General features: G+C 37.9%; 2 protein-coding genes and 1 pseudogene across 4 annotated transcripts; 1 reads left to right on the top strand and 2 right to left on the bottom strand.

Moving 5' to 3' along the window:
- Positions 1-8,252: 8,252 nt before the first annotated feature.
- On the top strand, positions 8,253-16,808 carry LOC111322849 (uncharacterized). Of its 3 annotated transcripts, XM_088736219.1 has the most exons (9): positions 8,253-8,418; positions 8,946-9,040; positions 9,175-9,528; positions 9,653-9,810; positions 9,928-10,088; positions 10,695-11,572; positions 11,789-11,904; positions 13,066-13,375; positions 13,596-16,808. In XM_088736219.1, the coding sequence occupies exons 7-9, from the start codon at positions 11,809-11,811 to the stop codon at positions 14,309-14,311; spliced, it is 1,122 nt and encodes a 373-aa protein (XP_088592345.1). In that variant the 5' UTR covers positions 8,253-8,418; positions 8,946-9,040; positions 9,175-9,528; positions 9,653-9,810; positions 9,928-10,088; positions 10,695-11,572; positions 11,789-11,808; the 3' UTR covers positions 14,312-16,808. The 3 variants fall into 3 exon arrangements, with proteins under 3 accessions (XP_088592345.1, XP_088592351.1, XP_088592356.1); XM_088736225.1 differs by lacking the exons at positions 8,253-8,418; positions 8,946-9,040; positions 9,175-9,528; positions 9,653-9,810; positions 9,928-10,088 and having other exon boundaries at positions 10,548-11,572; XM_088736230.1 differs by lacking the exons at positions 8,253-8,418; positions 8,946-9,040; positions 9,175-9,528; ... (2 more) ...; positions 10,695-11,572; positions 11,789-11,904 and adding an exon at positions 12,637-12,726.
- LOC111339240 (uncharacterized) lies at positions 14,389-17,505 on the bottom strand. Its single transcript, XM_088727102.1, is given in 8 exon segments — positions 14,389-14,793; positions 14,796-15,449; positions 15,536-15,605; positions 15,826-15,922; positions 16,002-16,357; positions 16,825-17,005; positions 17,098-17,217; positions 17,462-17,505. Coding segments are annotated over 8 exon segments (1,629 nt in total). The 3' UTR covers positions 14,389-14,686.
- A 281-nt stretch (positions 17,506-17,786) lies between these two features.
- Positions 17,787-19,528, bottom strand: LOC148741201 (uncharacterized; annotated as a pseudogene).
- Positions 19,529-23,784: the final 4,256 nt, after the last annotated feature.

The following is a 23,784-nucleotide window of genomic DNA, read 5'->3' as shown; positions in this document are numbered from 1 at the left end:
ACCTCACTTGACCTACTGCAGTATCATCTGGCATTTCTGCAGAGCCTCAGACAAACGTAAAGTTGAAAGACTACGGGAGAGGGCCTTGAGAGCAGTTTTCAACGATGAATCACTCTTAGATGAGCACGATCCTTCGCAGTAAAGCACTATTTGAGCAATAGTGAAAATCAGACCTGAAAAAAATTTCAGGCCTTTACGGGATTCGAACCACTGACCTCTGCGATACTAGTGCAGCGCTCTACCAATTGAGCTAACAAGCCAACTGGGAGCAGGCCATCAAATTAATTCGACATAAACCCGTAGATGATAAATCAAACAACAACAAACATATGAAACATATGTGTGAACTGCGGTTATGAGACGTATATGAGCACGATCCTTCGCAGTAAAGCACTATTTGAGCAATAGTGAAAATCAGCTCCCAGTTGGCTTGTTAGCTCAATTGGTAGAGCGCTGCACTAGTATCGCAGAGGTCAGTGGTTCGAATCCCGTACAGGCCTGAAATTTTTTTCAGGTCTGATTTTCACTATTGCTCAAATAGTGCTTTACTGCGAAGGATCGTGCTCATATACGTCTCATAACCGCAGTTCACACATATGTTTCATATGTTTGTTGTTGTTTGATGAATCAATCTCTTATGACGGCCTACTGAAGCTGGCTGAAATTCCATCACTGGTGAACAGAAGGCTCCAGGACATAGCAATCCTTATGTTCAAGGCGAAAAAGAACTTACTTCCTTGTCAAATACAGGAACTATTTATGTCAGAAGTAAACTGCGATAGAAGATATTCTCTAAGAAATGCAGATTTTTGAATCCCTCGCTTTAATACAGTAAAATATGGTAAACACTCTATAAGATACTATGGCCCTCTCCTCGGGTCGAAACTTACAAAAGAGTTAAGCAGTGAAGACAGCCTGCACGGATTTAAGGGCAAAATCAGGAGAACGGACATGACTGTCATGAATGACGATGAATGCAAAAAATGTGCGCTCTGTCATAGTTGATTTTAACTCTAGGACATTGTAAATAATTTTAAATGTTAATAGGTTAGGTAAATAATTCTGTAAATAGGTTACAGATTTCTTATTTTTAAAGCTTTTACTCTGTGTCGCCAATTAGTGCTATGCGCTAGGTTTTCACGACACATAAATAAAGTTCACTACCACTACCACTACCACTACCACTACCACTACCACTACCACTACCACTACCACTACCACTACCACTACTACTACTACTACTACTACTACTTCTTCGGCAATAAGATTCCCTTGCTCTTCTCCAAACCACAGGCAGCAACGACGACCTCAACAACACATGCCGGCAAGTTCAATGAATCACAAGATGAACACAGCAGCATCGAGGGAATGACAACTTTTGGCAAGATTTCTGTATAACCCCATACTTCATTATGCATTCAATTCTTGGATAAAGGAAAGCACAGGAAAAACACGTAGTTACTAAAACAAGGAATGATCTACAATGATCTACAATGACCTACAATGAGCTACAATGAGCTACAATGGCCTACAGTGACCTACAATGAGCTACAATGAGCTACAGTGACCTACAATGAGGTACAATGAGCTACAATGAGCTACAATGGCCTACAATGAGCTAGAATGGCCTACAGTGACCTACAATGAGCTAAATGGCCTACAATGAGCTACAATGGCCTACAGTGACCTACAATGAGCTACAATGACCTACAATGAGCTACAATGGCCTACAATGAGCTACAATGAGGTACAATGGCCTACAATGAGCTACAATGAGGTACAATGACCTACAATGAGCTACAATGAGGTACAATGAGCTACAATGACCAACAATGAGGTACAATGACCAACAATGAGGTACAATGACCTACAATGAGCTACAGTGACCTACAATGAGCTACAGTGACCTACAATGAGGTACAATGACCTACAATGAGCTAAAATGGCCTACAATGAGCTACAATGACCAACAATGAGGTAGAATGACCTACAATGAGCTACAGTGACCTACAATGAGGTAGAATGACCTACAATGAGCTACAATGAGGTACAATGAGCTACAGTGACCTACAATGAGCTACAATGACCTACAATGACCCACAATGAGGTACAATGACCAACAATGAAGTACAATGACCTACAATGAGCTACAGTGATCTGCAATGAGCTACAATGAGGTACAATGAGCTTTAATGACCAACAGTGAGGTACAATGACCTACAATGAGCTACAGTGACCTACAATGAGGTACAGTGAGTTACCATGGGAACAAGGAATGACCTACAATGACCTACATTGATCTACAATGAACTACAATGACCTGCAACGACCTACGATGAGCTAGTGAAATTTCCCTGTAATGAATTTAATGAAGATTTTAGAAAAAAGGCAAAAAATGAAAAAAAGAAAAAAAAAAAAGGACACGTGTGCATTAACGTAATGGGTTTCCTTTTTGTCTACTGAGTAACAAGCCAAATGATGACAGAATTTCTAGCTTGGAGATAAATTTACGGTGTGTTATAATGAGACATGTATAATGACGATAATGATAAAAAAAAATGCGAAAAACCTTTGGCTTAAGATGTCTTTGAGGGTCTTGTATAACAAGCCTCCCATAATTTAACACTATCATGAGGCTGAGAGTCGTATTTGGCCTGTCAACACCTTTTACTCATTGATAGTTTCAGATCAAAACCATTAATAAAGTCACCTATCACAGCGCTGCGAGAATGTATGAGACGTATTTGGCCTGTCAACACCTTTAACTCATTGATAGTTTTAGACAGCAAAACAAAAAGGTCATCACACCATCATCAGGCTATGTCAGTCTGGAATGGAGAACACAATATCAGGGTCCTTTCCAGACCATACAAAATTAACGAGTTTTGACATATCCTATTTGAATTAACAGACACAATAAGGCAGAAAGATGACGAACAGTTTACAGAGTTGCTTAATAGTCTGAGAGAAGGAAAGCATTCTGGATATAGACTGTTTAAAGGAAAGGCTTTTGCACACAGTCCCTGGAAGTCAAAATTACCCAATGGAAACAAACCATTTGTTTACTACAAATGCATCAGTACATGCACACAACAACAGCATGTATGCTAACTGTGAAAGTGATAAATGCCAAGTAAAGGCAATAGACATTAATTGTAGTAGGAGATATTTCTGGTGAACTTAAGAAACAAATGAAGGACAAAATACCAAATGATCCAACAAAAACAATGGGTTTATACTCACTTCCTCAATAGCTACCAATGCAAAGTATGAGTTAACAACAAATGTTGATGTAACAGATGATTTAACAAATGGTGCAGAATGTGTCATTAAAACCATTGACTACAGGGTGGAAAACTCTAATAGACCAAGTATTATATGGGTATTATTTGCAGATGCTGACAAAGGTAAAAAACAACGCAGAGAAAATATGCATTTATACAACACCAAAACCATTACAGATAGGACATGGACACCAATTCTGGAAGTAACAACGCAATTCAGAGTAAATCGGAAAAGTCAAGTACAGATTTTTCGCAGACAGTTTCCATTAAGACCAGCAACTGCAAAAACAATTCACCATTGTCAAGGTGACACTAAATGCTGCAGTTGTTGATTTCCCACACTCCCCCCAAGAGCACATGCACTATACTTTACTTTACTTTAATCATTTTCTCAACAAGCTTAACATATATACAAGGCTAAGGGGAAGGCCAAGAAACAGGAAAGGGTTCCCATACAAAAGGCCACCCAAAAAAGAAAAACACTGCACATACCTACATATATTTGTAATAATATAATAATAATAATAATAATAATAAGTTAGGTTAATTCAGTGTCTAACTGGTATAAATAAGCCTTACAAAGACTCTTAAAATCAGAAAGAGACTCAGACTTTCTGACATGCACAGGTAAACAATTCCAGGCTTTAACTGTTCTATGGAAATAGGAATATTTTAGCATGTTTGTTCTCGCATATTGAGTTTTAAATGACAAATCAGCATTTCTTAGTTCATATGCTGCTTTTTTTCTGGAAATAATAAAACTACATAAGTTAATATTTTAAAGTCCCTTTGAACATTTGTAAAAGAAGATCAAGTCAAGTAGAGTCCTTCTAGACTTAAGGGTTAGAAGATGGAGAGATTTCAACCGCTCCATGCAAGATCTTCCTTTGATAATGAGTCGCGTGGCTCGTCTCTGAACGCTTTCAATCATGTCCTGCAAAAAGGCTTGGTGAGGGGACCAGATTTCACAGGCGTATTCAAGGTGAGGCCGCACAAGGTGTATGTAAAGCTTGTGAATCACAGCTAGGCTGTGATTTGCAATGTAGGCTTAAGTCGAGTCTGAAACAAATCTAGTCTACATATTATCAACTTAAATGAGCATAAAATTTAAGGGTAAGTGAGAAGGTTGCGAATAAGATGAAGAGATCTAGACTAAGGACTGAAGCATACCTCACACCTTAATCAAAACCCCTGAAAATCTTGTGAAATTATTCATGATAAATTCACAGATTTTTTGGAGGATCTTCATGGTTAAATCAATGGCATTTTCATGGTCTCGGTGCCATGAAAAATCCCATGAAAAACCTGTGAAAATTTTCATATTCACGACACATGAAATATTGTGTAAGGTGACCTAGAAGCCATGAAATACCCATGAAAATGGCATTTCATGGCCTTTTCAAAGGTACTGAAAAACTCATAAATTTCATGTCAAACAAATTCATAGTGATAAAATTCACCAGGTTTTAATGAGTTGTAGCAAATCATGAACCATCAATATCTTGTGAATATGCAAAAAATTCATTGACCATGAAAATTTTCCCTGAATTTTCATGGCCTCTCCATGGTATTTTCATGGCACATGAAAGTTAATCTTCAGTAGTTTTCATGGGGTTCTTGGGAATATGCAAGCACCATGAAAATTCCTTGGAAACCCCATTAATTTGAAATGAAAAAGTCTCCACTTTACTTGCACCAAAGACTATACTACCGTGTATATATAGCTGTATGCTGGCAATACAATGAAACTCTTGTGTGCTAAAACTTCAAATGTGAGCTGTCAAGCAGCATTTTCATGTTATACTATTATTTTGTTTTTGTTGATTCTGAAAATTGAAATTCAAAGATTTCTACTCAATTTTGACTTAACACTCATGAGAGTGAAGGGCTTAATTACAGTTGAATAATTGATTTTTGAATTAAAATCTTGCTGTAACTGTAACAATAAATTGTAATGAAGTTATCTTAAACTGCAGACTAAGCAGCTGTTTATCTTTTTTTTTTTTGCTAAGCTTGCACCTTGTTAAACGTGACTAAAATAATCCTGAAACATTCAGCTTAATTATTGATAGATTTATTTCATTGTAAAGCGGAAGCTTCAGAAATTGTGACCAAGTATTATATGGGTATTATTTCCAGATGCTGACTGCATAGGTAAAAAACAGCGCAGAGAAAATATGCATTTATACGACACCAAAACCATTATAGATAGGATATGGACACTAATTCTAGAAGTAACAAGGCAATTCAGAATAAATCGGAAAAGTCAAGTACAGATTCTTCGCAGACAGTTTCCATTAAGACCAGCAAGTGCAAAAACAATTCACCATTGTCAAGGTGACACTAAATGCTGCAGTTGTTGATTTCCCACACTGCATCCTGAAACATTCAGCTTAATAATTGATAGATTTATTTCATCGTAAAGCGTAAAGTTAAGAAATTGTGACATGTAAGTGAGCGAATGGATTTTCAGTTTTGATCACGTACCGAATATCGCAATTTGAACTCACCACAAACTTTCAAAATCGTACCTTTATAAATGACCGCTCGACCCTTGTACCGGCCAGTCGATATATGAACTGTTGTCCCTTCTTTTATCTCCACGGCGCCAACGATCGACTTGCTTTTCATTTTTCCACTCACGATGTTCTCGTTTTCCCACCGAACAACCGTAAAACCCGTCTTCAGAGATATTATGTTAAGCAAAACATAATAGAGAAAAGAAATAGCTTAACGCACAAGCGATCAACCGGTGAAAAGTATATTCAAAGATGAGCGCCAAATGGAGTTTTCTTTGGCAGGGGTAGCACTAACGCTTTAGGTGTTTACATTGGACACAAAATCTGTCATCGCGTGCTCGCGACATGTTGAAAATTTTAGTCACCGGTTTTCTCTACAAACATTTTATCTGGTCTTTATGGCGAATTTCAACCCATATACCAATTTAAAAATTTGCACTATTCACCTGATTATTCTCAGTATAGGAATGGCTTGTTTTCACCCTGCGGCTCGCAGATTTTTTCCCATATTTTTGCATCCGTCGACGTCGGTTTAAAGCGGCAAGGGCCAACATTTTCCGTTGGCGAATTTTGTACAATGCGTACAAGCCAACAAGGATTTGTACGTTGAACAAATTAAACAGAGATTGAAGAAATGTCGCTTATTAAACTAGCACCAGCTTCGTGTCTACAAAATTATATTTGGCGCTCTTTTCACGCGTGAAGTATTAGGAGTTGTCAGCCTGGTTTCAAATATCATTTATATCGCGCACATGTGATGGTGACCCCCATGACTCGACTCCAGTGGTGTAAGTGTCGCGACATATCTGTGGGCCAAGTTATGACGCGACATAAAAAAGGCCACAGTGCGACCCCTGCCTTTGTTTCCGATCACCGCTATTATCACGTGGATGTTTTGGGAATTGTCATTGGCTTGTAAAGAGAATCCGCTGGCTTGCCCGATTGCAGTCTCAAGAGAAACGCGCAAAATTAACCTGAGCTCTCACCGGTATTCTGCATTTGGACGATGGATTAACCCAGGTGGTTAACTTGGATCCATGTTTTGAAGATGATATAAATAATTTTGTAAACTCACTCTAAGTAGAAATAGTTGAAAAGAATCGAACGTACTACAAATGAACGGTTTGCGGCCAAAAGTTGTCAAGGAAACAAAGACTCTAAACCCTGACTCGAGTTGTGTTCACGGCAAAGGTGAGAAATAACAGAAGCCGATCACAACTTTGAATGTGATTGCAAACGTGTTTTACCCTCATTATTATAAAAGATAGATACCACCGTAGGAAGTATGAGAGATGCCAAGATGATCACAGTGTACCAGTACCCAAATCAACAAAGTTTGACGGTAACAAGAGTTCAGCAACACGTTCCAACATAGCCATCTCGATTCCTTAGTCTTTCCCTTCCAATGAACTAGCGGTGGTACCAATAGAGTCAAGTGCGTCTCATAACGAAGAAACATTTGTACAAGAGAAGAAAGCGACTATGATGAGTTGGAATTCTCGCCTATAAATGGATGTGCATATCCCCGAAGCGTTCTCATGTTTATCATTTTGTTTATGTTTTATGATTTTGACACATTGTGGACATGAGACATTTTGCATCACAATAAAAGCTTTCTTGATTATGGAATCCAAGAGGCCTTTGAGGTTAGAAAGCAAGTCTATGATTGACAATCTGCAATGAACATAATTGACTGCTACTTCATGAAAAAGATGCCTATTAATGTTAAGAAATACTAAAACTTAGTTTGAGTAATAAATTTCATGATAAACCTATACATTTATGTATATCTCTTGGTACGTTTTGTATAGCATACCTTTTTATTGAACCAAAGTTTTAATCCTCTAAAATTACTCCTTGTGTTAAAACCTTTACATTCAAGGTATTGAGAATTTCTTGGAATTATTTGATTGCCGTTCATGGGGCATGAAATTAATTCTGGTGACTTTCTGAGGAAACTAATGGGTCATGAAAGTAGACTTTCAAGAAATTCATGGGTCATTCAAGTAGGCTTTCAAAGAAATTTGTGGGTCATGAAAGTAGGCTTTTAAAGAAATTGATGGGTCATGAAAGTAGGCTTTTAAAGAAATTCATGGGTCATGGAATTCATTCTGGTGACTTTCAGGGGAAATTAATGGGCCATGAAAGTAGACTTAAAAGAAATTCATTGGTAATGAAAAAAATGCCCCTAATTCATGGAAAGTTCAGGGCTTAAAATAACCCCATAAATTTTCATTTTGCAGTATTCATGGGCCATAAAATGATCTTTTTGGACTTTTCACTAGAAATTCATGGCATTTTCATAAAACTACAGTTCATAGTGAGCTTCAGGGGCACGAAAAACTCTTGATGACACTTTTACAATTGTCTTTCAAAATGTTAGATCCTTACATCTTCACATTGATGATGTGTTAAGTGACTACAACATTCAAAAAGCTGATGTGAACATTTTTGTTGAAACTAGACTTTGCATTGGACCAAGATGATGTGTACAACATGAAAAGATATACACTATCAGCTGTCTATGTTAAGAACCAATTTGACTACAGGTACAGAAATCCCCCCGCAGATTTCATTTCAATGGAGTAGAAATTACAATAATGGTCATTGAACAAGTAAGTCTAAACTAAATGTAATTAGTATTTACAGATCCAGTTCAAATGTAAATTTGACAAAATTTATTGATGTTCTAATTTATCTTCATGACTCAAAATTAACAAATCCTGACATCCCAGTTGTACTCCTAGGTGATTTTAATGTCAACTTACTAGAAAAGGCATCTGAGCAAAAAGCACTAACGAGATGTTTAGTAGAAGAAATAGGTTATACACAGCTAATTAAGCAGTACACTGCAGACCATCACTCACTATTAGATCACATCTACACTAATATTCCACATTTTGTAAAATTAGTCTTCAGGTGTCTTAGAGTCATACTACAGTGATCATAAACCATTGTTTATTTAATTGAAAACTGAGTAAGAATTTCCATTTTTGAAATAATGACTTCTGTAGTATCATAATATTATACATAATATTTAGAAATATTTAGAAATATTTACCATGTTGAATAAAAAATTCAAGACCAATTTACCATTTTGCAATACATAGCCTTACCATAATGCATATAATTATACACACAGACAAATCCATCAAAACCACCATCAAACAAGATAGGGAACCCTCCAGGCTGATATCCCTGTCTTGAGTTTGCTAGGACCCTGAGCACACAAGGCAGGTAAGTTTTAAATACATGTATATCAAGCCTAAAGGACTGAGAGGTTTGTATACTATTAGGCTTTAGATGCAATTTCATATAAAAATTACCAGTGTTTATCTTACAATAACATTTAATTGTCTCTTAATTTGCAGAAAAAAACTAGAGTAGCATGGAAGGAAAATACACAACACAGAGATGTATTCAACACAAAAAGGCACAGACATCTCTGGGATGCAGCTAAGCAATAACTGATGCTTTTATACTGGGTTAATTCAAGGCATTTTTCAAGAGCTAAAGATGATTGATATCAGCTTCTGCAACATGTGCTGTTTGCACTGATGTCAAACTACCATACAGTAGTAGCAGAGATGTGTGGAATGAAATAAAAGTGCTTGCTCACAGCCATGATGTCCACTTCTGATTTCAGGACAGGAGAAATTTTACTGTCAAATTATGACAACACTCTGAGCTGAATACTGTCTACTTCAAATAATATCAAGCATCTGGTACGTGTGCTTACTGCAGCTGACCAAGTTAACTTATGTCAAACTGCTAAACAGCAGATACCAGAGGTGTCAAATGAAACAAAATTGCATGGTAATGGTCATTGACACTGTCATCTGATTTCAGGATATTGCAAAAAGGAATTTTACTGTTATGAGATCATACCTTGCTGGATACTGCCCCTTTCAAAGGAACAGACCTTGTTGCCTTCCAAAGTTTTCATCATGATGAGTGCTGCGTAGTTGGTGAAACTATTTGAGGAATACATAAATATGTAAAAGAAGGTAATTTAGAATTTGATGGTATTTTACTTCAACTTTGCTGTAAAATTGCATTAAGTTTGAGGTGGCCCCAAGCTTCAAATCACTTCAAATAACATTCTTTTTTCTTTTCCTTTGCAGTCGCTTAGCTCACAAAGCTTTAAAAAATGTTCCAGCCTGAAGATTTAGTGGCTATCACCACAACCTTTGGCAAATTCTCATTTGAGAGGGTTTGGAGAATTTTCTTAGTTATGGCTCAGAACTGTCTTTGGCCTTTTTGCTCTCCAAGTTTGTTGTACATGGTAGGTGGGCATGTGTCTTGACAACGATTATAGCCTTACTTCAATTAACTCTGGTTTTGGCCTATTTTTTTACTGTGTTAATGTGGTAATTTTTATTAATGCCTTTTCAAGCTTGAAGTGCTAACTAGCGGAAAAACATTGGTAGAAGTTATTTATTACATGCATGGCCTCCAAATCCCTTACTAATGTCAGTTCATTGTTTATTTAATCAGCTTTTGATCTGACTAGTCCCTTTACCTCAAATAAATGCATGGGCTTTGTCTCATGAGTTCAAACTGGCACCATTTTCTTCATGTTCATGTGTTATTCGAAACAAATGGTGTCAGCTTTTTCTATCTTGAATTGTTTATTTCAGTAGAATGCTTCTGCCTTGCAAAATTAGTTTTAAGTGAAATTTTTAGATGGAACTTGCTCAATAATTTAATCAAACTTGTTCTGATTCATCAAATATGATACAGCAAATGGACAAGTACTTAATTATCATAATCCTGCTCTTTCTGCTTCTATTGTATAATTAAACCTTGTCAACATTTACTTTAGCCTTAAAATTGCCAATTTTGAACCATGTAAACCATTCTTCCAGTCTCACATAACCATCCTTTCTAGATATTTCACAAAGTTGCTGACATGCCCAGATGAACTGGTTGCAATAATGCCACCCTGGAGACCATGACTGTATGGCTTGCAAAAAGACAAATACTTGTTTGATTAAAACATATTACCATTGACTTGTCTGGTGGCACAATCAATACTGCTGCAAATGATGGATGCACATGATGGTGTTGTGTACGGTGGTCTTCAAGGTCTCTCACAGTAAAAGAACCTGGGTTTGAAACAATTTCAAGTTTCTTCACATTTGTATCACTTTGTCCATGCTGAAGGACTTGTCTGACTTCCAAATTTGGTTGCTGAACTGGTACATTGAAAGAGTCATATAACTGATTCCCTTTTATCATGAGATTAGTATATACATAGGTATTGTGATGTTGAGGTCTTGTAACTGCTTGGGAATTTGAAGGGTTCCTTCCAGAAAATGAAGTGCAGCAAGCACTGAAATTACGGTGCAGGCATTACTGCCACTGGGTCTTCCACCTATGGAGGACTGGCGAATGTATGAGGGCAGAAGCCACTCAGCAATATCAAGATGTTTTGCAACAGTGACATTTATGGGAGGAGTAGTCTGAGAATCTGGTCTTGGCAATGGAGCTGATTGGTTGTTGCAAGTACTCTGAATGCTCTCGTTCAGGTTTGCTGTGTGCCATGAACAAGGACAATTTGAGCAGCTGACGTTATCACTGACTGTACATATACCATTTTCACAGAAACGACATTTAACCTGTACATTGTTCCACTTGTGTCCACGTAAAGGATGGTGACATTGTCAACAGTGGGGAGGTGCCTTGTTGGGTGAAGGTGTGGTTTGGTGATAAGTTTGACTCTGGCTAAGGTTTGGAAGAGGTGACTGGTTGGGTTGCTGGATTAAGGTTAGAAATATTTCATTGTTCAGCTGTCTGATGACCCTATGAAACTCCTCCCTCTCAATTTCTCTTACCCCAGAGATTTTATCTAAAGAATCTGTTGGCATTGCTGATGTTTCTTTATTAAGATCATGTTGGGATTCAGTTTCATGCATGTTAGATGCAGGATATAGAATGGCTTTTTTTGCTGTCTCACCAAGCTCTTTTACTTTTTTTTTCCAGAAAGCCCTTACAGAGTGGGCATGAAGTTGATCCTTCAAGGCAAACATCATGGAATGAGTGATGACAACCGTGCAAGAGGGTCCAATTCTCATCTAGGCTGGAAGTATTACACTGAGGTAAATCACATTGTTTTGTTTGATCTGGCTTGATATCACAGTGATACCCGAGAGGTAAAACAGCAGTCGTCATATTTTTGTTGGGAGACATTGTTGGCAGTGGGACATGAGTTTGGGACACTTGTGTTGCATCTATTTTTTGAGAAGATGAGACTCTGTCCTGGACTGTGAGAGATTTTTTTAAACGTGGAGGACAGTACTTGAGCACATCTTACTTTTAATAAGCAAAGTTGGTTGTGTGAGAGAGAAAACTGCTCAGGTGTGGTGAAAAATGACCTGTAGTGGGACTGTTTATCCTTCGACTGGAAAATGGACTTTGCCTTCTTCCTGAGTTCTTCTGCAGTATCAGAACCTTTTGGCTGAGAACGAAGTATACTATGAGTGTTTTCCACAGGATACTCATCAAAAATAGTAATGTAATTCCTGATTAGGTGATATAGTTGTGGAGCGGGTTTTCCTCAGTGAGAACACATGTTGATCCAAACAAGTGGTGCTTTGTTGTAGTGCCGGCGTTGGAGGCGAGTAAACATTATCCAAATTCTGATCATTGCTCTTAAGTACTCAGAGATATTATTATGTTTGAAAGAAATGCTATATATTGACAACACCAAAGGTATATCAGGGTTGCCACGGTCAGGGAAAAGTCAGGGAAAAACAAAAATTTTTCAAGGTTGTCGGAAATCGTGCGTAATATTGTGATCATTAGTCGTTTGTTACCCTTAGCGTGATTTTCGCTATGTTTGATCATAAACCAAGCGGTGTGCGCACTGGGATTGCGATGCATTGTGGATGTAGGATTTACAAGATGGCGGCGAAAACTTGGTAAGTTGGTGATTTTCGGCAAGCATTTTCGACCTAAAACAGAATGTATCTCTTTTTGCCGAAATGTCTCTTTCAACTTCCAAACAGTTAAAAAACATGGTTTTTGGGTTCAAACGAAAAACGCTCTTTTGTTTCTAATAGCCCATTTTATCTACGCTATTTTACTGAGAAATTGACACCGTTTCTTAAAAGCTTAGAATTTCCTACCTCTGTTAGTTTGAGTGATAAAAAAGGTGTAAAAGGCTTCTTTGATAAGGGTTCCAACCCTGTATATAAACGCTCCCCAACGCTCCCCAGTGCATCTTTAGATATAACCGTTTGAACATGGTTAACTTTTAGGTAAATATGGCGACCAAGAGGCCTGTTGTTGTTGAGGGGAATACGCCAGGGAAGCCGGAAACTAAGCGCCCTTCGACCACAACTTCCACTGATAGGTCATCGCGAAAAACCCTGTTTTCAGAAGGATGCATCTTAAACAGGGCAGTAGGAAAACGAGAATGGTCTGAAGCAGAAAACTCCGCTTTAGTTCAATATATTTGTCTGTTTTGGGATGATGCGGTTTCTGACAAGTGGCCGACGCATAGGGACTCTGAGTTTTGGGATGCGTGTGCTAATGCAGTGAATAAAGCTTGTAATTCTTCAAGGACGGGTATGTTGACATTTAAAGAGTTTAGTCTAAGATTTACAAGACAATGCATCATCTGATTGGATCTTTCTGCTATAATCTGGCAATATTGTCAGTTGTTGTAAAAATTAATATTCAGAGAAATTGTACTAAGTAAGCGGATATTAACCCTTGTTTAATTATAATGATGTTGTTCCAAAGACTTTTTGCCCGTATTTACTTTTTTTATCATGATTCCTTTAAGGTTATTCTTGTAGAACAAGGGTTACAAAACATCTTTCAAGAAAGTTCAAGTCATTATCAGAGGCAGAGGAGGCACTTGAAGTGGATTATTTCAACAGCACGTTTGATTTTAGTGAAGACCACAAGAGCACTCCTCAGAAATCTCGAGATACTACTCTAGATGAACCCCTTTCACCAATATTCAGTTGCTCCCCATCAAAGGATGCAAGGCCAATGGCAAGCAATGTTGGAGAGTTGATTAAGGATTTTATAGCATGTTTCAAATCTGCAATTTCTCAGAGATTGCAAACACAGATTATTTCTTATTTTCTCAAGGTGACCATTATCCAGAGTGTTGGACTGGACTTTTATAAATATGTCAATGCAGATTTCCTTCCATCAAGTTTGAGTGCCATGAAAACATTGTTCACTAACAATAAACACAACTTGATTTACTATCTTAGTAAATGTTTTCAAGATTCAAATCCACGAATGCCAATTAACAGAATGCCCTATGGTTTGTTAGATTACAACATCCGATTCTTTGCTAAGGGTAGTACGCAGAACCTTGGCATTGAAGACCACTATGCTTCATGGCTGGAAACAATGTTTTCGCATTTTGGCCACAAGTGGCTGTGCCTTCATAGGGGACCAGCTTGGCAATATGACGTGGACACTCACAGTACCATTGAGAGTCCCTTGCAGGATAATGATTGCAGTACCAGTTTTTATATTTGAATTTTCTTAATTATGCATATAAATATGCTGTTGTACCCTGGCTTGAATTGAGTACAACATGTAAGTGTTATAAAATATTTTTATTAAGTGTCATAAATTACATACATTGTACTTCTTCATTTTCTGTACACACGTACATGTAGGTTTCCAATATAACTGGGTACTATGAATGACCAACTAACCACCACTACTGGAATAAGCCCGGCTTAATCAATCCTTTACTGAATGTGGACCACACATGCCCACATGTTTATCTCTATTCATGCTGACTTTGAGAAAATAACTTTTGGGAAATTCCTGTACTCTTCAAATATTGAGTTGTTTATAACATTATTTTAATTATGTGATAAAGTCAAGCTATAATTTCACTTTACTTTAGAGCAGGCTGCTACAACTGTCTTGTCCCAGGGGCCTGATTTTGTGATGTTGATGGTAACGCAAAACCCAATCATAAGGAAAACAGTAGAAAACCATATTCTTTTCACTGACACCTGAAAAGATGGATCTTTGAGTACAGGATGCACAAACTGAGTCATTTCGGTTGCTATGTATCCTACTTTTTCATAAATGGCCGATGACATCACATAAACAGCAATAGCATGTTTGTCCAATGGATTGTCTGGCTCAGCCTGCAGTTTTGCAAACACAGGTCTGTTGTGGTTATACAGGTGTTCAAATGCCTTTTCAAGAGCTTCCTGTCGAGACTGTGAATAACATGTTCCTAGGACCTTAAAGGGCAAACAGTTAGCACCAACTTCCCCTAAATCATCTCTCTCATCTGTGTTCAAGCCATCATCAGACCTATGTACATGTGTGTTCTTTGACTTGTGATTAGGGACTGATGTCTGGCTTGTTTTTGTGGGTTGAAGTTCCCAAAGCACTGTGTAGTTCTTGTCATGTACTCTTATGCCACAATGAGAAGTGCAAATGAAATTCCCTTTCTGAATATTAGCTGCCTCTTTTTTTTGGATAACACCATCTGAGATTTCAGTGCCAATTTTTAATAGCACTCTGACAAATTCAAGTTTCAGTACAGGAAAACCAGGGATTTCCCATTTAAATGAAGAAAATCTGTCAATATGTATGATCTGACACTGCATGGTTCCATGTGGCATTGCTTGTTGCTTGACATCATCACCTAAAAAATAAAAGTTTAGATTATTTCAACAACTGAAGTGAATTTTTTATTCCTGGTACACTTAATGCACTTGGTAGGAAACTCACTTTCAAGTTCAGATGTTGCATTCTGTTGAGATGTTGTACCAGAGTTACCATTTGAGGTTACTGTTGACGACTAAAATATAAGGGAATAGAGTGCAATTAATATAGTTGTCAAGGATTGTATGCAAATGCTAACTTTGCAATAAGAGTTGAAGTCAATTGTGTGCAGTAACAACAGCTTAAAAGCATATACTGTGAATAAAACACTTCCTTTCTGCCTGGGAAACGAAATTGGCAACTTCAATTACTCTAGGTTCTATTAACTTAGAAAATATAATGAGCTAGTCACTTACTATGGTGAACAAGGGATATCTGGTCAGTGACTGCTTTCCAGTTTTAGTATTCACATTGCCAACAGCCAGGTTATTGGAGTACAAATCATCCAATAGACTTCAAAGTTAAGGTATAATATGGTGCATTTTGGAATAAAAAGTTAGCTTTGATATGGGTGTTAGTGTTTAAAGGATACTCTCCACAGACATACTGGAGTTCTGCTGGTGGATTTGTCTCCCACTTCTCTAGAGGTACTGTGGAGCAGGTTCCCAAATTAAAAACTGTTTGATGTTGAAATACTGCTTCTGCTTTGAAAAAACTTTCCCAGTAATCTTCAGGAGCACCCCCTTTACCAAGCAACTCCTTAAGTTTCCCTGCCGCAACCATTTTGAATGCCCTTTGTATACCGATGCCTCTGACATTCTTTAGGTAGTCACAGCCAGCAGCAATGCATACTTTCCTGAACTCATTCATGCTTAGCTTCAAGCTCTCCAAGACATGGGACAAAACAAAGCATTCGCCATCTCCACTCGTGGAAGTTTTGACCATCAACTAAGAAAAATTTATTGAATTGTGTATGTCAAATTAGAGCAACTTGCTGTCTGGGATGAGTAACTTGATCGCTTAGGATTGTAGCATTTTCCTTTACAACTGAATTTCTCGGGTCAAAACTGGTGACCTGACAATACAGGGGCACCCAACGAAAATGTAGTTCAGAATCACTCAAACACAGCATTGTTAAGCGTATTTGAGTATTTAAACGGCAATTATGGGCATACTTCTAACCCCTAAAACATTTTTATCTGTTCGAATTTCCTAGCCGAAAGTGTGGTGATCCGAAAATTATATGGATCAAAACTTACCTTTTCGAAAATTCCAGCCAGAAAGAAGGCTCCCGAAAATTGTAGGTGAGCTTTCTAGTCTAAAAATCCGTTAAAAATGGGCAATTATACCACTTTCAGATGTTCGAAAATCCTGGGAGAGGAAGGCAAGCAAGAAATTTTACAATAGCTTCAATAAAAAGCTCTCGCATTACACGAAAGCCTGGTACAGAAAATTTTTTCCAGTAAACAAGCACTCACGTTGATACATGTACAGATATCGTCAAATGTTACTGAAACGGCTTGTCCGCGAAGTCTGTTAGCTTCTTCGCTTGTTAAATTGTCCTCCTCAGCTTTGTTTCGACGATGCTCTCTTTCTCTGTTTAGATCACAAGAATTTTTTTTTTTTTAAGTTAAGAGTAAAGTTCATAGAAATGCAAATTACTTTTTCCAACGTTGATGTATTATCACCTTTTCCTTCTTTCATCTTCGGCTGCCTTGGCTGGTAAAGGCAGCCCATCAAAGACAACAAACGGCCTTACGCCGGCGTTCGTCACCGTCCGTAGATAGCTTTGAAATATACTATCAAATCTTCAATTGAAAACAAAACATACTGGACTTCTATAATCGAAAAAACACCTTTCTAAACGAAGAAAAAGTATCATCACTAAAATTTCTCTCCTCTCTCGATTTCCACTTTCACTTATGGACAAATACAAAGCCCTATCATCCAACAAGAAGCATCGATAGCCGCAGTTTGGCCAGAAAATTCACGCAAATTGACTTTTCTGCTGAATTTTTCCAGAAAAGGCCAGAGACAGTTGATTCCCATTACGCATTCAACCAGCTAGCCTCGAAGAGATGTTTACCCGACGGCATCTACATGTAAATGACTTAGATTTCAAATTTCACCCATGAATCAGCGCGATCCCAGTGCGCACACCGCCTGATCATAAACAATGTGACTTGAGAAACTGTCAAATGACACGCCCAAAACCAATGATTGACAGTGATAAAAGATGTAGCAGAACACGTGAGCGGGGAGGAGACTTTCAACAGTGATAGCGAGGGGGGGGGGGTGTTGTTGATTTCGTTGTTAGCGTTCGGTTATTGATAATAAACGATAAGAAATTGGGATTTATGCGAGTGTGTTGGTTCAATCTGGGAGGCAATTCCCAACAAGGTCTTGGAAAAGTCAGGGAATTTTGCAAAAAGTCAGGGAAAATCTTAGTTCTCGTCAAAGTCAGTGAAAAGTCAGGGAATTTTGTTTTGAGGGTTCCACAAAGGTTTCTGAAGTAGTCGATCGAGTGTAGCAAATCGGATAGAAAGCTTAAAAGCGATGGAGAAGTGTAAAAAGGGATTTGGCCTGTTTGGTAATTAATTTAATTCAAGGTCAGTGAAAAATGTTTTGAAGTCAGGGAAAGGTCAGGGAATTTTTTTGGGTTCCAAGGAGTGGCAACCCTGTGTATAGCTGTCTAGTAAATTGAATAGGGTCCCATACTCTACATCTTTGAACCTGGAGAACTTTGCCATTACGATATACTGTATAAGTGTCCAACCACCATACACAGTCTCGAGAATCAGACAAACTTTCTGGGGTTTGGGATTATCTGCCAATTTGCTTCTTGGGAAAATTGTTCCATATATTTTTTTGAAAAATGGGTGATATGAATTACCGATATGTTCTCAGCTATTTAAGGAGATGTGAAGTGGCCCAATAGTGGGTACTACAGACAAAATGGATCGCTGTGATGTTTCTTGTGGCAAGCTGTTGTTCAAGAGATTATCGGTAGTACCGGATGTCATTGGAATAGAATATGAGGAATGATCAAATGGAATAAAGTCCTGTCGTGGAGGAGTATCTGTAAAAAAAAAGGATGAGAGCTGACAAACTTCTCAAGTGATTCGTATATGATTTGTCTACAGTAAAATTGGCATGGCCAATCCCCTGGCTGAAAAACAATAAATTTCTTTAAATAGACAGCCAAGCCAGTGCTCATTGCTACATCATAGGCAGTATCAAAGTCTCCCTTTGACTGCAGTCTAATTTCTACAAAATCTAAGAAATGCAAATCATCCATTTTACGCATCGTTCTCACATTGTCACTGTCACAGCATTGATGAATGTTTAATCTATGTCTCTCAAGTTCAGGATTAAAAAATGCTTTTGTCAGCCACTCATGCATCACAGAAGCGTAACTGTTACTGATGTCATGCATATACGATGCAGCAGTAATTAGTTGTAGGCAAGATTCAATGTCTATACCATTTTGGTCATGTGTAAAAAGGGCATGTGTTGCTGTTACAGCTTGAATATCTTTAAAAGCTTAAACAACTATAGTACACATTGTCTTTGCCTCTGACAATTTTTCCTTCTGTGGCCTTCTTTTCGTGTGGATGGCTGTGTAATCATCAATTATTAGAACTATTTGCCATTTTCGATCTGTAGCTGTGGCTAGGAAATCTTCAAAAGATTTCAAATGGAACTCTGACATTTTGTGCATAACATTGTTAAATTTAAAAAGTTCTCCTGGAGCATGTATGCTCCATGATATGTTCTGTTTCAATGCCGTCTTGATTTATCTGATTGCTCCTTGTAGCACAAATTATGGATGAATGAAACAACCCTTTTTTTGTTTAGGCGTATGCGGTCTGTGGAATGGTGAAAGCTAGTGATGGAACCCGGAATAGTGTCGAATAACTTTGTTGCACCTGCTGATATGCAAAACTCTCTGAAACTGTCTGGATCATACAGTGGTTCTTCCTCGTTAACTACTATGTCACCATAGATCTTTTTCTTGACCGATTCTATCTCCTTTGTCATGTCACATCCTACATTACTGAGGTGGGAAATAAAATTTTCAGAAAAGTGAAAACTCAATTTCATATAGTTCAAAGTCATGATACGTGCAGGTTTATGTTAAAGCCGTATGGTAGTTCTTCGAAACAGGTTTCATTGCTACTTCTGCATCGTTGTATGATATGATACTGTTAACAAAACTCTCCTCATTATTTTGATTAAGTCATGTAACTTTATTCAGTCTTGTTCAAATGGGATACAGGCTTTGGGAAACAAGTTTAACTTTCATCTTCACCAATACAATCAGTTGTACAAGTTTGTAATGAGAGTTTCATCAGAGTGTTACAGAATGCATGTAATTTTAAAAGGATGAAAAGTATTGTTGCCAGTTGTGTATCTGTTTTTGATGCTCAGTTGAAGGATTAGAAAATGTAGTTTTATTTGCAAATGATTCACTCATTTAACCAGTCAGGGAAGGTGTAGGAATTGGCCAACAATGTTCATTCAGTTATCGTTTCGCTGACATGCGCGTGAGCAAATGTGTTTAAGTAGTTGCATCCTAATTTTTCTGCAAAGAGCAACTAAGCACACGTTAAAAGGAGGTCGTTGCAATCTGGAGTCACAGTCGTAACTGCACGTTGCAAAAGTCCCTATGCCAAACGTATTACTAGAAAGTTTCTACCATTAACTTTGGAGATAGTTTTTTTTTTATGCTCTACCCAGCGTAACACAAACGTGGAGTTCACTGATAAAGACTAGACGCACAGTTTTGAAATAAGAGAAAAAAAAGCGCCAGCTTACTTCAAAGCGGTGTGGCCTGTTAGAGTCGAGAAAAGCTATGCCAGGTTTTGCTGTATTTGTTAATAAAGCTCTGACGGTCTTGAATATGTAAAATCTACGCCTCATTTGGTTCAGCGAAAATTATTTAAATATCCAAATATTTTCTCGCTCGCAGCCCGCTATTAAGGATATAAAATCAAGGTACTGAGGGAACGCATTGCCATAAGAACCAGAGTATTGTTCCACTGCATAAGTGCAACTAATATCTTGGACGAATTAGCAGGAATATTCCATGCCTGAGGGTCTCAATGGGGTTAACCGATGCCTTAAAAAGGTTAACCGTACTATAATATCTGTTGACAACAAGGGAATAATGTTAACCGTTAGTCATAACGGGCCAAAATTTTAATCTTTAGCCATAAAAGCCATCACCCCATTGATACCCACTTGCCTGTAGTCAGGCTCTGAGACGCCAACTTCCCATTCATTAGAGGTCACTGAAGGAAACAACACTGAACAAGTAAATTGAAACTTCACGTTTCGGTTGTGAAGAGGTTTCTGCTGCCGTCGTGGCCATTGGAACAACCTTAAATTATATTCTGCGGGTTATAAACTAACTTCGACGACAAAGTTCAAAGAGCATTCGATCAGGATACACGAATATTATCCCTAGACATAACACCGTTTCTACATCAATGAAACTGATCAGTTGAACGTCATTTGAAGAATTAATTTAAATTTTTGACTTTTCTTCCCTTACATGGAATAAGGTTTCTTTCGTGATCAACCGAAAAAGATGAATAGTTAACTAAAATTACGGGAAAAAAAATAGCCGAAAACTACGCATCCTAAAGCTAAGGGGTCAGCTCTGGCACCAGAGTTTTTATAGAGTCAAAAGTAGTTAAAGCGATCTATCATTTCGTTTAGGTAATCACATAAATATTTTTAAAATAAATATTTTTTAAAGACCGACAAAATTACACGAGCCCATACGGCGACTGCAATCTGTGGTCTTTAAAAACATCGGCAAGTGCTTATTTACAGAAAATTGCACGAGAAAAACACGCGACTAGGATTTAATACCCATGAAAAGAAAATCACGGGACAGCTTATGCAGAAGGAGCACGCATGAATGACGTTCAAAAATGATTTCAGTATTTAAGCCATGCAAAAGTCATCATGCGTTTAGAGAAAAAAAAAATAGGTTTCTCAGTGTTTTGAAAGTTCTCTAAGCTGAAAAAAAACGGCTGAACAGTTCAGGCGTCTGACTCTGATGCTTTTTTTATAGAACATTTAGAATTTTATTACTGAGTTTCTTGTTCTACCGGATGATTTCTTTTTACTCATCTTGCACTTGTTGCACTTTGTTTTGGCTCTTTCCACAGCCAGCCAAACGAAGCTCTTTCACACTTTCCCATCCAACACCTGCTGAGCAAACTGACTTTTCTTTGCTGTACAATGGAATAGCTATAGCCATTGTTTTCCACGTATGTCTGGCGATGTCATTATTGTTACCTGAGGCTTTCTGGATCCTAATACTCACATGCTTGGTTTTTCAGCTCGGCGTAAACTCTCTCAAGCAAACTGTTAAAGTCAGCCGGCTTGTAGTTTTGGATTTTGTCTGCAATTTCCTTCTCCTGTCACCAATTTTTCTACACAATCAAGCAGACTCCAGTGCTTTTCACAGTATTCTTATTTTTAGAACTGCTTTTCAGCTTTTCAATAGACAACATTCGTATTCTTCGACGGTCCTGGAACGAGTAGGCCCTGAGCATGAATGGGAGGCTGATGCGGGGAAAAGTTCAAGGGAATTCTAGTGTTTATGTAGTGATTTCTTCGATTTCGCGTAAAAATGCCGAAACATCATTGTTATCCCTGCAACTGTACCAACAGCGAGGCTAAGAAAAGAAACCAATCAATCACCCCGAAGTTGCAAATGTTACTTTCCACTGTTGCCAACAAATGACGAAAAAAACAGTACGTTCCTGGGATAAGTGAGCAAGAAAGACGTCGAAGGTGGATCGCAGTATGCCGGCTGGAAAGCCTAAATGTCACAAGGCATACTCATATATGCTCTGAACTCTTTGTAGGAGGGTTAGGGCCAACAAAGGCAGACCCTGTTCCTACGATATTTGATTTTCCTAAACATCTCCAACGAAAAAAAGGGAAACAACGCTTCCACGACAAACAGAATTCAGAAGGCAACTAAGCCTGACCAATCGAAGTTTAGAAACCATCTGGATTTCTGGATTTGGGATTAAACCATCTCTTGTAACCAACTTCGCATTCACAACACTTATGGACTCACAGTCGTCGGTCAATTCGAGAGCGAGTTCGTGGGCTTTTTCCGTCAGTTCAACTAATTCTTCCTTCTTTCAAAATATTTATTTTTCTATTTCAAAATATTGGAGGAAAGACCGCTGAGGAAAAGAAATCCCATTCCCATTTTATAATTGTTCATCCCATTCCCAGTGGCTAAATCCCAGTCCCAGTCAGTAACTCCCATTTTCCCAGTCCAAAATAAGGCTAATCCCAGTTCTCATTTTACCCCTTTGCGACCCTCTTGCTTTTGTTTTTTTTTTTTTGGTTGTTAACTTTGCCTATAGCAAAAAATTGAGTAATCAAATAGTACATTACGTAAACGGCAGGTTAATTAAAAATGATTCTTTCATCAGCGAGCCTTCCATCAAACGAAAAAGGTTGCTAACCAACAAACTGCATAGTCTATAAACACTCATGTCCAACAACAAGGAATCGAAAGAAGTCAAATTTTAAGTATGCATTACAAAAGTCAGTGTGTATTTTTATCTTCCATGATTATATAATCATTCATCTTAATTTAGAACGACTGCGGGAAATAAGTTTTGCGGCGTCACAACGCAGTATGCGCGTGCAAATCCTATCTAATTTCTTAAAAGCCACTACAATGGCTGTGCCTAAATAAAAGGATCAGTGCAGTTTCATTTTGTTGCAAAGTTCCCGTAGAGTTTATTTGCGAGGTTTCAAAACTTCATATTTTGCTTTTCTGTTCCAATCCGATTGAGGCAGACCTTCTGGCGCCCAAAATGATAAAAAGAAATATGCTCAATAAAAATCGATTGGAAAAAAAATTAACACATGAAGATCTTTGGCCTTGGCATTTCTTAGCTTTTGATACTTAAACCATACACGCGCGTTAGGTATGAACCAATTGTTAAATTTCACATGATGGTTCAGGTGTGATCATCATCATTAAAAATCCCATGATGGTTCACGTAGGATCATCATCATCATCATCAATGAGTGTTTGTTCTATTTAGCTCTAACATCAATCCATCCTAACAATGCAGTCAGTTCAGCTTGGTCAGCGACGGAGTGAACTACAACAGATTGTCCTAAACCCGCAATCAAGTTTTGAAAATTAAGCCATTCATCCTCAACATGGTTCATTCAAAGCAAGTAAGTGAATTCTAGTAACTAACTAAGCAAAGAGAATTGTTATTGAATCGACCCTGCTAACAAGGAATAACTCCAAAACCGTCCTAACGCAAACTGCTATGCCACACCCAAAACATGCTCTCCAAACGTTATGACCTGAC

The sequence above is a fragment of the Stylophora pistillata genome, chromosome 1 (genome assembly GCF_964205215.1).
Source record: "Stylophora pistillata chromosome 1, jaStyPist1.2, whole genome shotgun sequence".
Taxonomy (NCBI): Eukaryota; Metazoa; Cnidaria; class Anthozoa; order Scleractinia; family Pocilloporidae; genus Stylophora; species Stylophora pistillata.
Note: the sequence above shows the minus strand (reverse complement) of the source record. Positions and strands in the feature narration are given on the sequence as shown.